The following is a 14,653-nucleotide window of genomic DNA, read 5'->3' on the forward strand; positions in this document are numbered from 1 at the left end:
TTCACAATAACAGCACTTACAGTTGACCGGGGCAACTCTAGCAGGGAAGAAATTTGACAAACTGACTTGTTGGAAAGGTGGCATCCTACGACGGGGCAACATTGAAAGTCACTGAGCTCTTCAGTACGGGCCATTCTAGTGCCAGTGTTTGTGTATTGAGATTGCATGGCTGAGTGCTCAATTTTCTACAGTCTTGGCCAAAAGTTTTGAGAAGGACACGACTATTCATTTCCACAAAGTTTGCTGCTTAAGTGTCTTTAGATATTTTTGTCAGATGTTACTATGGAATACTGAAGTATAATTACAAGCATTTCATAAGTGTCAAAGGCTTTTATTGACAATTACATGAAGTTGATGCAAAGAGTCAATACTACAGTGTTGACCCTTCTTTTTCAAGACCTCTGCAATCCACCCTGGCATGCTGTAAATTAACTTCTGGGCCACATCCTGACTGATGGCAGCCCATTCTTACATAATTAATGCTTGGAGTTTGTCAGAATTAGTGGGTTTTTGTTTGTCCACCTGCCTCTTGAGGATTGACCACAAGTTCCCAATGGGATTAAGGTTTGGGGAGTTTCCTGGGCATGGACCCAAAATATTGATGTTTTGTTCCCCGAGCCACTTAGTTATCACTTTTGCCTTATGGCAAGGTGCTCCATCATGCTGGAAAAGGCATTGTTCGTCACCAAACTGTTCCTGGATGGTTGGGAGAATTTGCTCTCTGAAGATGTGCTGGTACCATTCATGGCTGTGTTCTTAGGCAAAATTGTGGCAAAATTGTGAGTGAGCCCACTCCCTTGGCTGAGAAGCAACCCCACACATGAATGGTCTCAGGTTTCTTTACTGTTGGCATGACACAGGACTGATGGTAGCGCTCACCTTGTCTTCTCCGGACAAGCTTTTTTCCGGATGCCCCAAACAATCGGAAAGGGGATTCATCAGAGAAAATGACTTTACCCCAGTCCTCAGCAGTCCAATCCCTGTACCTTTTGCAGAATATCAGTCTGTCCCTGATGTTTTTCCTGGAGAGAAGTGGCTTCTTTGCTGCCCTTCTTGACACCAGGCCATCCTCCAAAAGTCTTCGCCTCACTGTGCACGCAGATGCACTCACACCTGCCTGCTGCCATTCCTGAGCAAGCTCTGTACTGGTGGTGCCCCGATCCCACAGCTGAATCAACTTTAGGAGACGGTCCTGGCGCTGGCTAGACTTTCTTGGGCACCCTGAAGCCTTCTTCACAACAATTGAACCACTCTCCTTGAAGTTCTTGATGATCCAATAAATGGTTGATTTAGGTGCAATCTTACTGGCAGCAATATCCTGTGAACCTGTCAACCTGTGAAGCCCTTTTTGTGCAAAGCAATGATGACGGCACGTGTTTCCTTGCAGGTAACCATGGTTGACAGATGAAGAACAATGATTCCAAGCACCACCTTCCTTTTGAAGCTGCCAGTCTGTTATTCAAACTCAATCAGCATGACAGAGTGATCTCCAGCCTTGTCCTCGTCAACACTCACACCTGTGTTAACGAGAGAATCACTGACATGATGTCAGCTGGTCCTTTTGTGGCAGGGCTGAAATGCAATGGAAATGTTTATTGGGGGATTCAGTTCATTTGCATGGCAAAGAGGGACTTTGCAATTCATCTGAACACTCTTCATAACATTCTGGAGTATATGCAAATTGCCATCATACAAACTGAGGCAGCAGACTTTGTGAAAATTAATATTTGTGTCATTCTTAAAACATTTGTCCACGACTGTACACCTGTCAGCAATGGGTGTGGCTGAACTAGCCGAATACACTCATTTGAAGGGGTGTCCACATACTTTTTGTGTATGTAGTATATTGGCAGGCTGTCATTGCCTATAAGACATTGTTTACCTTTATTTTACCAGACAATTAAGAACAATCACTATGACATTGATCCAGATTATACCCAGAGGGCAACATTTGCCTCGTGACATGTTAATGATGTTTTCTGTTTGCAAACTGTTTTTCTGCTTGAGTTAACATCATTATTACATCAGTATAACCATATTGGCCCACTGGGTAGGCCTATATTGGGGGCGGCAGGGTAGCGGCAGGGTAGCCCAATGGTTAGAGCGTTGGACTAGTAACCGGAAGGTTGCAAGTTCAAACCCCCGAGCTGACACGGTACAAATCTGTCGTTCTGCCCCTGAACAAGGCAGTTAACCCACTGTTCCTAGGCCGTCATTGAAAATAAGAATTTGTTCTTAACTGACTTGCCTGGTTAAATAAAGGTAACAAATGATGGGTCGATCAGTGTCAAAATAAATCAGTGGTGATGTAGTTGAACTGTAATGAAGCGTTTTAAAGATGGCCGCCTGTCTGGTTTGTTATTTTTTTTCAGAGCTGAAGAGGCAGAAGCCAAGCCCCTGTTCCAAGTCATTCAGACCCTCATCAACAGACTTCCTGAAGGCCAACAGGTCATGGAAGAGGTGAGTGATGCTGAAATGTGTTAACTCGTTAGATACATTGTGATAGTTTCCCCAGCGTCTAAATCATTGACTGTCCCTTTGGTTCTTCAGGTTGACCAAGCGATCGCTCTGTGTTCAGAAATGCACAACATGAAAGAAGCGATGTATGAAAATAAGAAGAAGCTTGAAGCGATCGGAGATGATTATCACATTCAGGTGGGTTTATGTTTCAGATTGATCAAAACTTTATCAGTACTCTGATGATTCTGATACAGTAATATGATGCTGCTGTGCTTAGCTAGTATGTTATGATTCTAGGGAGCTATAAGACTACTGTCTGACTCCTTGATGTCTGTCTCTTCTAGGGAGCTATAAGACTACTGTCTGATGATGTCTGTCTGACTCATTGATGTCTGTCTCTCCTAGGGAGCTATAAGAATACTGTCTGACTCCTTGATGTCTGTCTCTATTAGGGAAGCACGACCAAAGACTACTGTCTGACTCCTTGATGTCAGTCTCTCCTAGGGAGCTATAAGAATACTGTCTGACTCCTTGATGTCAGTCTCTCCTAGGGAAGCACGACCAAAGACTACTGTCTGACTCCTTGATGTCAGTCTCTCCTAGGGAAGCACGACCAAAGACTACTGTCTGACTCCTTGATGTCTGTCTCTTCTAGGGAAGCACGACCAAAGACTACTGTCTGACTCCTTGATGTCTGTCTCTCCTAGGGAAGCACAACCAAAGACTACTGTCTGACTCCTTGATGTCTGTCTCTTCTAGGGAAGCACAACCAAAGACTACTTTCTCCATAGAGCCATCCAGAGCCTGGAACGTTATTTCTACCTGATTGTGTTCAACGCGTACCTTCATGAACAGGTATGGCGTTGTCCCAAATGGTTCCCTATTCCCTTTATAGTGCACTACTTTTGACAAGCGAGTATTATCTTTCACACATACATACAGGCCAATGTTATTTAGCATTGACTCTGCTGGTTTTCTGTCTGTCATTGTCTGTGCTTTGAGATGACAAGTGTCCTGTTTTTACCAAATACATCTCAATCTTTTTTTCCTGTTTTTACCTTGGCAAACAGACATCTCAATCTTTATTTCCTGTTTTTACCAAATACATCTCAAACTTTATTTCCTGTTTTTACCATGGCAAATAAATACATCTCAGTCTTTATTTCCTGTTTTTACCAAATACATCTCAAATACGAATACATCTTAATCTTTATGTCTGTTTTTACCATGGCAAACAAATACATCTCAATCTTTATGTCTGTTTTGTGTTGTTGCAGTATTCTCTTGGCTTTGCGTCCAACTTCAGCCAGTGGCTGTGTGCTCACCCCTGGGTGTACCGCCTGCTGGCCTGTATGGACCTATCAGAACTCTCCGCTCCGCCTGATCTCGTCACCAAGGGAGCCCGCGTTCTGGTGAGAACCTCCCACCAAATGACATCACACTCAGTCAGACCCACTGCAGAACATCACACTCAGTCAGACCCACTGCAGAACATCACACTCAGTCAGACCCACTGCAGGACATCACACTCAGTCAGACCCACTGCAGGACATGGAACCCAGTCAGACCCACTGCAGAACATCACACTCAGTCAGACCCACTGCAGTCAGACCCACTGCAGAACATCACCCAGTCAGACCCACTGCAGACCCACTGCAGAACATGGAACCCAGTCAGACCCACTGCAGAACATGGAACCCAGTCAGACCCACTGCAGAACATGGAACCCAGTCCACGTTTGTTTGCCTTGTGTAATGAATACAGTCACTGGAAATCTATCTCATTATCTTATTGACTTACTGTGTGTGTGCGTGTGCGCGCAGGTTGCTCATGAGTACCTGTCTCCAGACATACTCAGCACAGTGAAGGAGATGAAGGTGGCTAACTTCAGAAGAGTCCCCAAGATGCCTGTCTACGGCATGTCTCAGCCTACATCAGAGGTATGATCAACACCAAGCCCGTAGCCTATCACATCTGGTCAAACGTCCAAAATGCTAATTTCAGCCGTTTCTCTTTAGCAGACATGACTTTTGAGGACGTCCCCAGTTGATCCTGTACGTTTGTCTGTGAAGCTGAACTGAATGGGTTGTGTGTTCTGTAGGCGACGGGTGCGGTGTTGACCCACCTGACGGATGAGAAGAGGAAGTACAGCCACGTGCTGTGGGTCAACCTGCAGGAGGAGCTGGTTCTGGAGGGGAATGGACAGATCTTCACCCCCAGAGAACCTTCCTGTATGGGACAACACATCCCTGTCCCCGCCACAGACCCCACGCAGATAGAGGTACTATACACTATATATACAGCAGTATGTGGACAGCCCTTCACATTAGGTGATTAGGCTATTTCAGCCACACCTGTTGCTGACAGGTGTAACAAAATCGAGCCCACGGCCATGCAATCTCCATAGACAAACATTGGCAGTAGTATGGCCTTACTGAAGAGCCCAGTGACTTTCAAGCGCGTAGCGCGTAAAGAATTGTTTGGCCTCGGTTGCAACAATCACTACCGGGTTCCAAACTGCCTCTGGAAGCAACATCACCACAATAACTGTTCGTCAGGAGCTTCAAGAAATGGGTTTCCATGGATGAGCAGCCGCACACAAACCTATGATCACCATGTGCAATGCCACCTGTCGGCTGGAGTGGTGTAAAGCTCACTGCCATTGGACTCTGGAGCAGTGGAAATGTGTTCTCTGGAGGGATGAATCACGCTTCACCATCTGGCAGTCCGACGGACGAATCTTGGTTTGGCGGATGCCAGGAGAACGCTACCTGCCTGAATGCATAGTTCCAACTGTAATGTTTGGTGGAGTAGGAATAATGGTTTGGGGCTCTTTTTCAGGGTTCGGGCTAGGCCCCTTAGTTCCAGTGAAGGGAAATCTAAACGCTACAGCATACAATGACATTATATACGATTCTATGCTGCCAACTTTGTGGCAACAGTTTGAGGAAGGCCCTTTCCTGTTTCAGCATGACAATACCCCTGTGCACAAAGTGAGGTCCATACAGAAATAGTTTGTCAAGATCGGTGTGGAAGAACTTGACTGGCCTGCAGAGCCCTGACCTCAACCACATCGAACACCTTTGGGATGAATTGGAACGCCGACTGTGAGCCAGACCTAATCGCCCAACACCACTGCCCCAGACCTCACTAATGTGCTTGTGGCTGAATGGAAGCAAGTCCTCACAGCAACATTCCAACATCTAGTGGAAAGCCTTCCCAGAAGAGTGGAGGCTGTTATAGCAGCAGCGTTCCAACATCTAGTGGAAAGCCTTCCCAGAAGAGTGGAGGCTGTTATAGCAGCAGCGTTCCAACATCTAGTGGAAAGCCTTCCCAGAAAGAGTGGAGGCTGTTATAGCAGCAACGTTCCAACATCTAGGCTGGAAAGCCTTGGAAAGCCCCAGAAGAGTGGAGGCTGTTATAGCAGCAGAGGGGGGAACAAGTCCATATTAATGCCTATGATTTTAGAATGAGATGTTTGAATAGCAGGTGTCCACATACTATTGGTGTACTAACACATCCATGTCCTCACCCCAGACCTCACGCACACAGAGGTACTACCTAACCCCACACACACAGAGGTACTACCTAACCCCACACACACAGAGGTACTACCTAACCCTAACCATAACCCCACACACATAGAGGAACTACCTAACCCTAACCCCACACACACAGAGGTACTACCTAACCCCACACACACACAGAGGTACTACCTAACCCTAACCATAACCCCATACACAGAGGTACTACCTAATCCTAACCCCACACACACAGAGGTACTACCTAACCCTAACCCCACACACACAGAGGTACTACCTAACCCTAACCATAACCCCACACACATAGAGGAACTACCTAACCCTAACCCCACACACACAGAGGTACTAACTAACCCAGACCCCACACACACAGAGGTACTAACTAACCCAGACCCCACACACACAGAGGTGCTACCTAACCCTAACCATAACCCCACACACATAGAGGAACTACCTAACCCTAACCCCAACCCCACACACACAGAGGAACTACCTAACCCCACACACACAGAGGTACTACCTAACCCTAACCCTAACCCCACACACACAGAGGTACTAACTAACCCAGACCCCACACACACAGAGGTACTAACTAACCCAGACCCCACACACACAGAGGTACTACCTAACCCTAACCATAACCCCACACACATAGAGGAACTACCTAACCCTAACCCCACACACACAGAGGTACTACCTAACCCTAACCATAACCCCATACACAGAGGTACTACCTAACCCTAACCCCACACACACAGAGGAACTACCTAACCCTAACCATAACCCCACACACACAGAGGAACTACCTAACCCTAACCCCACACACACAGAGGTACTACCTAACCATAACCCCACACACAGAGGAACTACCTAACCCTAACCATAACCCCACACACACAGAGGAACTACCTAACCCTAACCATAACCCCACACACACAGAGGAAATACCTAACCCTAACCCCACACACACAGAGGTACTAACTAACCCAGACCCCACACACACAGAGGTACTAACTAACCCAGACCCCACACACACAGAGGTGCTACTTAACCCTAACCATAACCCCACACACACAGAGGTACTACCTAACCCTAACCATAACCCCATACACAGAGGTACTAACTAGCCCTAACCCCACACATAGAGGTACTAATTGACCCTAACCCCCAGCACATAGATGTACTAACTAACCCTAACCCCCAGTACATAGCGGTACTAATTGACCCTAACCCCCAGTACATAGAGGTACTAATTGACCCTAACCCCCAGTACATAGCGGTACTAAGTGACCCTTACCCCCAGTACATAGAGGTACTAATTGACCCTAACCCCCAGTACATAGCGGTACTAACTGACCCTAACCCCCAGCACATAGCGGTACTAACTAACCTTAACCCCCAGTACATAGCGGTACTAACTGACCCTAACCCCCAGTACATAGAGGTACTAACTAACCCTAACCCCACACATAGAGGTACTAACTAACCCTAACCCCCAGTACATAGCGGTACTAACTAACCCTAACCCCCAGTACATAGAGGTACTAACTAACCCTAACCCCACACATAGAGGTACTAACTAACCCTAACCCCCAGTACATAGAGGTACTAACTAACCCTAACCCCCAGTACATAGCGGTACTAACTAACCCTAACCCCCAGTATATAGCGGTACTAACTAACCCTAACCCCCAGTACATAGAGGTACTAACTAACCCTAACCCCCAGTACACAGAGGTACTAACTAACCCTAACCCCCAGTACACAGAGGTACTAACTAACCCTAACCCCCAGTACACAGAGGTACTAACTAACCCTAACCCCCAGTACACAGAGGTACTAACTAACCCTAACCCCCAGTACATAGAGGTACTAACTAACCCTAACCCCCAGTACATAGCGGTACTAACTAACCCTAACCCCCAGTACACAGAGGTACTAACTAACCCTAACCCCCAGTACACAGAGGTACTAACTAACCCTAACCCCCAGTACACAGAGGTACTAACTAACCCTAACCCCCAGTACACAGAGGTACTAACTAACCCTAACCCCCAGTACATAGCGGTACTAAGTGACCCTAACCCCACACATAGAGGTACTAACTAACCCTAACCCCCAGTACATAGTGGTACTAACTAACCCTAACCCCCAGTACATAGCGGTACTAAGTGACCCTAACCCCCAGTACATAGAGGTACTAACTAACCCTAACCCCCAGTACATAGTGGTACTAAGTGACCCTAACCCCCAGTACACAGAGGTACTAACTAACCCTAACCCCCAGTACACAGAGGTACTAACTAACCCTAACCCCCAGTACATAGCGGTACTAAGTGACCCTAACCCCCAGTAATTAGAGGTACTAACTAACCCTAATCCCCAGTACATAGTGGTACTAAGTGACCCTAACCCCCAGTACACAGAGGTACTAACTAACCCTAACCCCCAGTACATAGAGGTACTAACTAACCCTAACCCCCAGTACATAGCGGTACTAAGTGACCCTAACCCCACACATAGAGGTACTAACTAACCCTAACCCCCAGTACATAGCGGTACTAAGTGACCCTAACCCCCAGTACATAGCGGTACTAAGTGACCCTAACCTTACGTGGACAATAAAGTCAGTGAAGTAAAGTGAGCCCCAGTCTGACTGTCCCTCCTCCTCCTCCGACCCCAGAAACTAGAGACGGCCCTGGGAGAGGAGGTTCAGAGAGCCCAGAAGTGGCTGGAGGTGACTCTGGAGCAGGAGAAACAGATGAAGATGTTTAAAAGCTGTCTGACGGTCCAGGAGGTGTTCAAGCAGAACCAGAGAACACACCAGGGACTGTTCTATAAACGTATCCCTCTGGCAGACTGCTGCGCTCCCAAGGAGGAGGTAAAGACAGACGCTGCACACACACACACACACACACACACACACACACACACACACACACACACACACACACACACACACACACAGTGCCTTGCGAAAGTATTCGGCCCCCTTGAACTTTGCGACCTTTTGCCACATTTCAGGCTTCAAACATAAAGATATAAAACTGTATTTTTTTGTGAAGAATCAACAAGTGGGACACAATCACAGACATTTATTGGATATTTCAAACTTTTTTAACAAATCAAAAACTGAAAAATTGGGCGTGCAAAATTATTCAGCCCCCTTAAGTTAATACTTTATAGCGCCACCTTTTGCTGAGATTACAGCTGTAAGTCGCTTGGGGTATGTCTCTATCAGTTTTGCACATCGAGAGACTGAAATTTTTTCCCATTCCTCCTTGCAAAACAGCTCGAGCTCAGTGAGGTTGGATGGAGAGCATTTGTGAACAGCAGTTTTCAGTTCTTTCCACAGATTCTCGATTGGATTCAGGTCTGGACTTTGACTTGGCCATTCTAACACCTGGATATGTTTATTTTTGAACCATTCCATTGTAGATTTTGCTTTATGTTTTGGATCATTGTCTTGTTGGAAGACAAATCTCCGTCCCAGTCTCAGGTCTTTTGCAGACTCCATCAGGTTTTCTTCCAGAATGGTCCTGTATTTGGCTCCATCCATCTTCCCATCAATTTTAACCATCTTCCCTGTCCCGCTGAAGAAAAGCAGGCCCAAACCATGTTTGACAGTGGGGATGGTGTGTTCAGCTGTGTTGCTTTTACGCCAAACATAACGTTTTGCATTGTTGCCAAAAAGTTCAATTTTGGAGAGCACCTTCTTCCACATGTTTGGTGTGTCTCCCAGGTGGCTTGTGGCAAACTTTAAACAACACTTTTTATGGATATCTTTAAGAAATGGCTTTCTTCTTGCCACTCTTCCATAAAGGCCAGATTTGTGCAATATACGACTGATTGTTGTCCTATGGACAAAGTCTCCCACCTCAGCTGTAGATCTCTGCAGTTCATCCAGAGTGATCATGGGCCTCTTGGCTGCATCTCTGATCAGTCTTCTCCTTGTATGAGCTGAAAGTTTAGAGGGACGGCCAGGTCTTGGTAGATTTGCAGTGGTCTGATACTCCTTCCATTTCAATATTATTGCTTGCACAGTGCTCCTTGGGATGTTTAAAGCTTGGGAAATATTTTCGTATCCAAATCCGGCTTTAAACTTCTTCACAACAGTATCTCGGACCTGCCTGGTGTGTTCCTTGTTCTTCATGATGCTCTCTGCGCTTTTAACGGACCTCTGAGACTATCACAGTGCAGGTGCATTTATACGGAGACTTGATTACACACAGGTGGATTGTATTTATCATCATTAGTCATTTAGGTCAACATTGGATCATTCAGAGATCCTCACTGAACTTCTGGAGAGAGTTTGCTGCACTGAAAGTAAAGGGGCTGAATAATTTTGCACGCCCAATTTTTCAGTTTTTGATTTGTTAAAAAAGTTTGAAATATCCAATAAATGTCGTTCCACTTCATGATTGTGTCCCACTTGTTGTTGATTCTTCACAAAAAAATACAGTTTTATATCTTTATGTTTGAAGCCTGAAATGTGGCAAAAGGTCGCAAAGTTCAAGGGGGCCGAAGACTTTCGCAAGGCACTGTATATATATACACACACACACACACACACACACACACACACACATATACACACGCACGCACACACACACACGCGCACACACAGGTTATGGTTTTGTGGAGGCACTTCAGTGGCAGGTTTTCATGGGGCTGATATGAGGACAGTAACAGGTTTTCATGGGGCTGATATGAGGACAGTAACAGGTTTTCATGGGGCTGATATGAGGACAGTAACAGGTTTTCATGGGGCTGATATGAGGACAGTAACATGTTTTCATGTGGCTGATATGGGGTCAGTGGCAGGTTTTCATGGGGCTGATATGAGGACAGTAACAGGTTTTCATGGGGCTGATATGAGGACAGTGACAGGTTTTCATGGGGCTGATATGAGGACAGTAACAGGTTTTCATGGGGCTGATATGAGGACAGTGACAGGTTTTCATGGGGCTGATATGAGGACAGTGACATGTTTTCATGGGGCTGATATGAGGACAGTGACAGGTTTTCATGGGGCTGATATGAGGACAGTGACAGGTTTTCATGGGGCTGATATGAGGACAGTGACAGGTTTTAATGGGGCTGATATGAGGACAGTAACAGGTTTTAATTGGGCTGATATGAGGGACAGTAACAGGTTTTCATGGGGCTGATATGAGGACAGTGACAGGTTTTCATGGGGCTGATATGGGGTCAGTGGCAGGTTTTCATGGGGCTGATATGAGGACAGTAACAGGTTTTCATGGGGCTGATATGAGGACAGTAACAGGTTTTCATGGGGCTGATATGAGGACAGTGACAGGTTTTCATGGGGCTGATATGAGGACAGTGACAGGTTTTCATGGGGCTGATATGGGGTCAGTGGCAGGTTTTCATGGAGCTGATATGAGGACAGTAAACAGGTTTTCATGGGGCTGATATGAGGACAGTAACAGGTTTTCATGGGGCTGATATGAGGACAGTAACAGGTTTTCATGGGGCTGATATGAGGACAGTAACAGGTTTTCATGGGGCTGATATGAGGACAGTAACAGGTTTTCATGGGGCTGATATGGGGTCAGTGACAGGTTTTCATGGGGCTGATATGAGGACAGTAACAGGTTTTAATGGGGCTGATATGAGGACAGTAACAGGTTTTAATGGGGCTGATATGAGGACAGTAACAGGTTTTCATGGGGCTGATATGTGGGTGAAATGGAAATCTTTGCTCTCCCTCTAGTGGTGTTGAATGTTATTACATGTTTTATGAATGATAGAATTGAATTTTGCCTGTGTGTGTGTGTGCGCCTGTGTGTGCGTGTGCGCCTGTGTGTGTGTGTGTGTGTGTGTGTGTGTGTGTGTGCCTGTGTGTTGTTTTACTCAGGACTTTGACCAGCTCTTGGAGGCCATGAAGAGTACCTTGGCAGAGGACTCTCACTCAGCCTTCGTGTTCAACTGCTCCAACGGCAAGGGAAGGACCACCACGGCCATGGTCATAGCTGCTCTCACTGTCTGGCACTTCACCGTAAGACTACACTTCTCACTGTCTGGCACGTCACTGTAAGACTACACTTCTCACTGTCTGGCACGTCAATGTAAGACTACACTTCTCACTGTCTGGCACTTCACTGTAAGACTACACTTCTCACTGTCTGGCACTTCACTGTAAGACTACACTTCTCACTGTCTGGCACTTCACTGTGAGACTACACTTCTCACTGTCTGGCACTTCAATGTGAGACTACACTTCTCACTGTCTGGCACTTCAATGTAAGACTACACTTCTCACTGTCTGGCACGTCAATGTGAAACTACACTTCTCACTGTCTGGCACTTCACCGTAAGACTACACTTCTCACTGTCTGGCACTTCACTGTAAGACTACACTTCTCACTGTCTGGCACTTCAATGTGAAACTACACTTCTCACTGTCTGGCACTTCACCGTAAGACTACACTTCTCACTGTCTGGCACTTCAATGTAAGACTACACTTCTCACTGTCTGGCACTTCACTGTAAGACTACACTTCTCACTGTCTGGCACTTCACCGTAAGACTACACTTCTCACTGTCTGGCACTTCAATGTAAGACAACACGCCTCACTGTCTGGCACTTCACCGTAAGACTACACTTCTCACTGTCTGGCACTTCAATGTGAAACTACACTTCTCACTGTCTGGCACTTCACTGTTAGACTACACTTCTCACTGTCTGGCACTTCACTGTGAAACTACACTTCTCACTGTCTGGCACTTCACTGTAAGAGTCTATACTGGAATACCAACCTATATTCCAGGAATAGTCCCTTTTCACTTTTATTTGCTGTGTAATAAACACATTGAAGATGTTACCAGAACTGTTAAACCAGTATTAAAACAGCCATGTTCATCCGCTGTTGGTTTGTTTCTGCCATAGGGCTTTCCTGAGTTTGGTGACGATGAGATTGTCAGTGTTCCTGATGCCAAGTACACAAAGGGAGAATTCAAGGTGAGTAACAATCATAAGAGACTTTTACCAAAAGAGGGTTTGAATGAAACATACGAGTTTTTAGATTGACCACATAGCAGAGACTATAGTGCTACAGCTCAGTGTTAGAGCTGTAGTGGCCTAGCAACCACCTAACAGACAGGATTCTCCTCTGGTCTGGAATAGTCTGGCTGACAAAGTCACACCAAGGTCTGTAAAAATGTGACATGATACATCTCTGCTTGTCACTGATGTGATAGACTAGTGTCCTGTCCAGGGGGTACTGAGGTGATAGACTAGTGTCCTGTCCAGGGGGTGTACTGAGGAGATAGACTAGTGTCCTGTCCAGGGGTAAGGCCCTGTGATAGACTAGTGTCCTGTCCAGGGGGTGTACTGAGGAGATAGACTAGTGTCCTGTCCAGGGGGTGTACTGAGGTGATAGACTAGTGTCCTGTCCAGGGGGTGTACTGAGGCGATAGACTAGTGTCCTGTCCAGGGGGTACTGAGGTGATAGACTAGTGTCCTGTCCAGGGGGTGTACTGAGGTGATAGACTAGTGTCCTGTCCAGGGGGTGTACTGAGGTGATAGACTAGTGTCCTGTCCAGGGGGTACTGAGGTGATAGACTAGTGTCCTGTCCAGGGGGTGTACTGAGGTGATAGACTAGTGTCCTGTCCAGGGTGTACTGAGGTGATAGACTAGTGTCCTGTCCAGGGTGTACTGAGGTGATAGACTAGTGTCCTGTCCAGGGGGTGTACTGAGGAGATAGACTAGTGTCCTGTCCAGGGGGTGTACTGAGGTGATAGACTAGTGTCCTGTCCAGGGGGTGTACTGAGGCGATAGACTAGTGTCCTGTCCAGGGGGTACTGAGGTGATAGACTAGTGTCCTGTCCAGGGGGTACTGAGGTGATAGACTAGTGTCCTGTCCAGGGGGTGTACTGAGGAGATAGACTAGTGTCCTGTCCAGGGGGTGTTCTGAGGTGCTGAGGTCCTGTCTGACAGTCAGTGTGTGTGTGTATTCTGTCCTGTCTGACAGTCAGTGTGTGTGTATTCTGTCCTGTCTGACAGTCAGTGTGTGTGTATTCTGTCCTGTCTGACAGTCAGTGTGTGTGTATTCTGTCCTGTCTGACAGTCAGTGTGTGTGTATTCTGTCCTGTCTGACAGTCAGTGTGTGTATTCTGTCCTGTCTGACAGTCAGTCTGTGTATTCTGTCCTGTCTGGCAGTCAGTCTGTGTATTCTGTCCTGTCTGGCAGTCCGTGTGTGTATTCTGTCCTGTCTGACAGGCCGTGTGTGTATTCTGTCCTGTCTGGCAGTCAGTGTGTGTATTATGTCCTGTCTGACAGTCAGTCTGTGTGTGTATTATGTCCTATCTGACAGTCAGTCTGTGTGTGTATTATGTCCTGTCTGACAGTCAGTCTGTGTGTGTATTCTGTCCTGTCTGACAGTCAGTCTGTGTGTGTATTCTGTCCTGTCTGACAGTCAGTCTGTGTGTGTATTATGTCCTGTCTGACAGTCAGTCTGTGTGTGTATTCTGTTCTGTCTGACAGTCAGTGTGTGTGTATTCTGTCCTGTCTGACAGTCAGTCTGTGTGTGTATTCTGTCCTGTCTGACAGTCAGTCTGTGTGTGTATTCTGTCCTGTCTGACAGTCAGTCTGTGTGTGTATTATGTCCTGTCTGACAGTCAGTCT

The 14,653-nt window shown here is 46.5% G+C and overlaps 1 protein-coding gene across 1 annotated transcript in view; it reads left to right on the forward strand.

Moving 5' to 3' along the window:
• LOC139418129 (paladin-like) overlaps positions 1-14,653 on the forward strand; it is a 152,679-nt gene that overhangs the window by 47,098 nt on the left and 90,928 nt on the right. The window contains exons 9-17 of the mRNA XM_071167345.1: positions 2,373-2,460; positions 2,551-2,655; positions 3,220-3,315; positions 3,738-3,872; positions 4,284-4,400; positions 4,562-4,741; positions 8,686-8,883; positions 11,884-12,024; positions 12,916-12,987. Of these exons, the coding sequence (XP_071023446.1) occupies positions 2,373-2,460; positions 2,551-2,655; positions 3,220-3,315; positions 3,738-3,872; positions 4,284-4,400; positions 4,562-4,741; positions 8,686-8,883; positions 11,884-12,024; positions 12,916-12,987 (1,132 nt within the window). The remainder of the gene's footprint in view (positions 1-2,372; positions 2,461-2,550; positions 2,656-3,219; positions 3,316-3,737; positions 3,873-4,283; positions 4,401-4,561; positions 4,742-8,685; positions 8,884-11,883; positions 12,025-12,915; positions 12,988-14,653) is intronic.

The sequence above is a fragment of the Oncorhynchus clarkii genome, chromosome 1 (assembly GCF_045791955.1).
Source record: "Oncorhynchus clarkii lewisi isolate Uvic-CL-2024 chromosome 1, UVic_Ocla_1.0, whole genome shotgun sequence".
Lineage (NCBI taxonomy): Eukaryota > Metazoa > Chordata > Actinopteri > Salmoniformes > Salmonidae > Oncorhynchus > Oncorhynchus clarkii.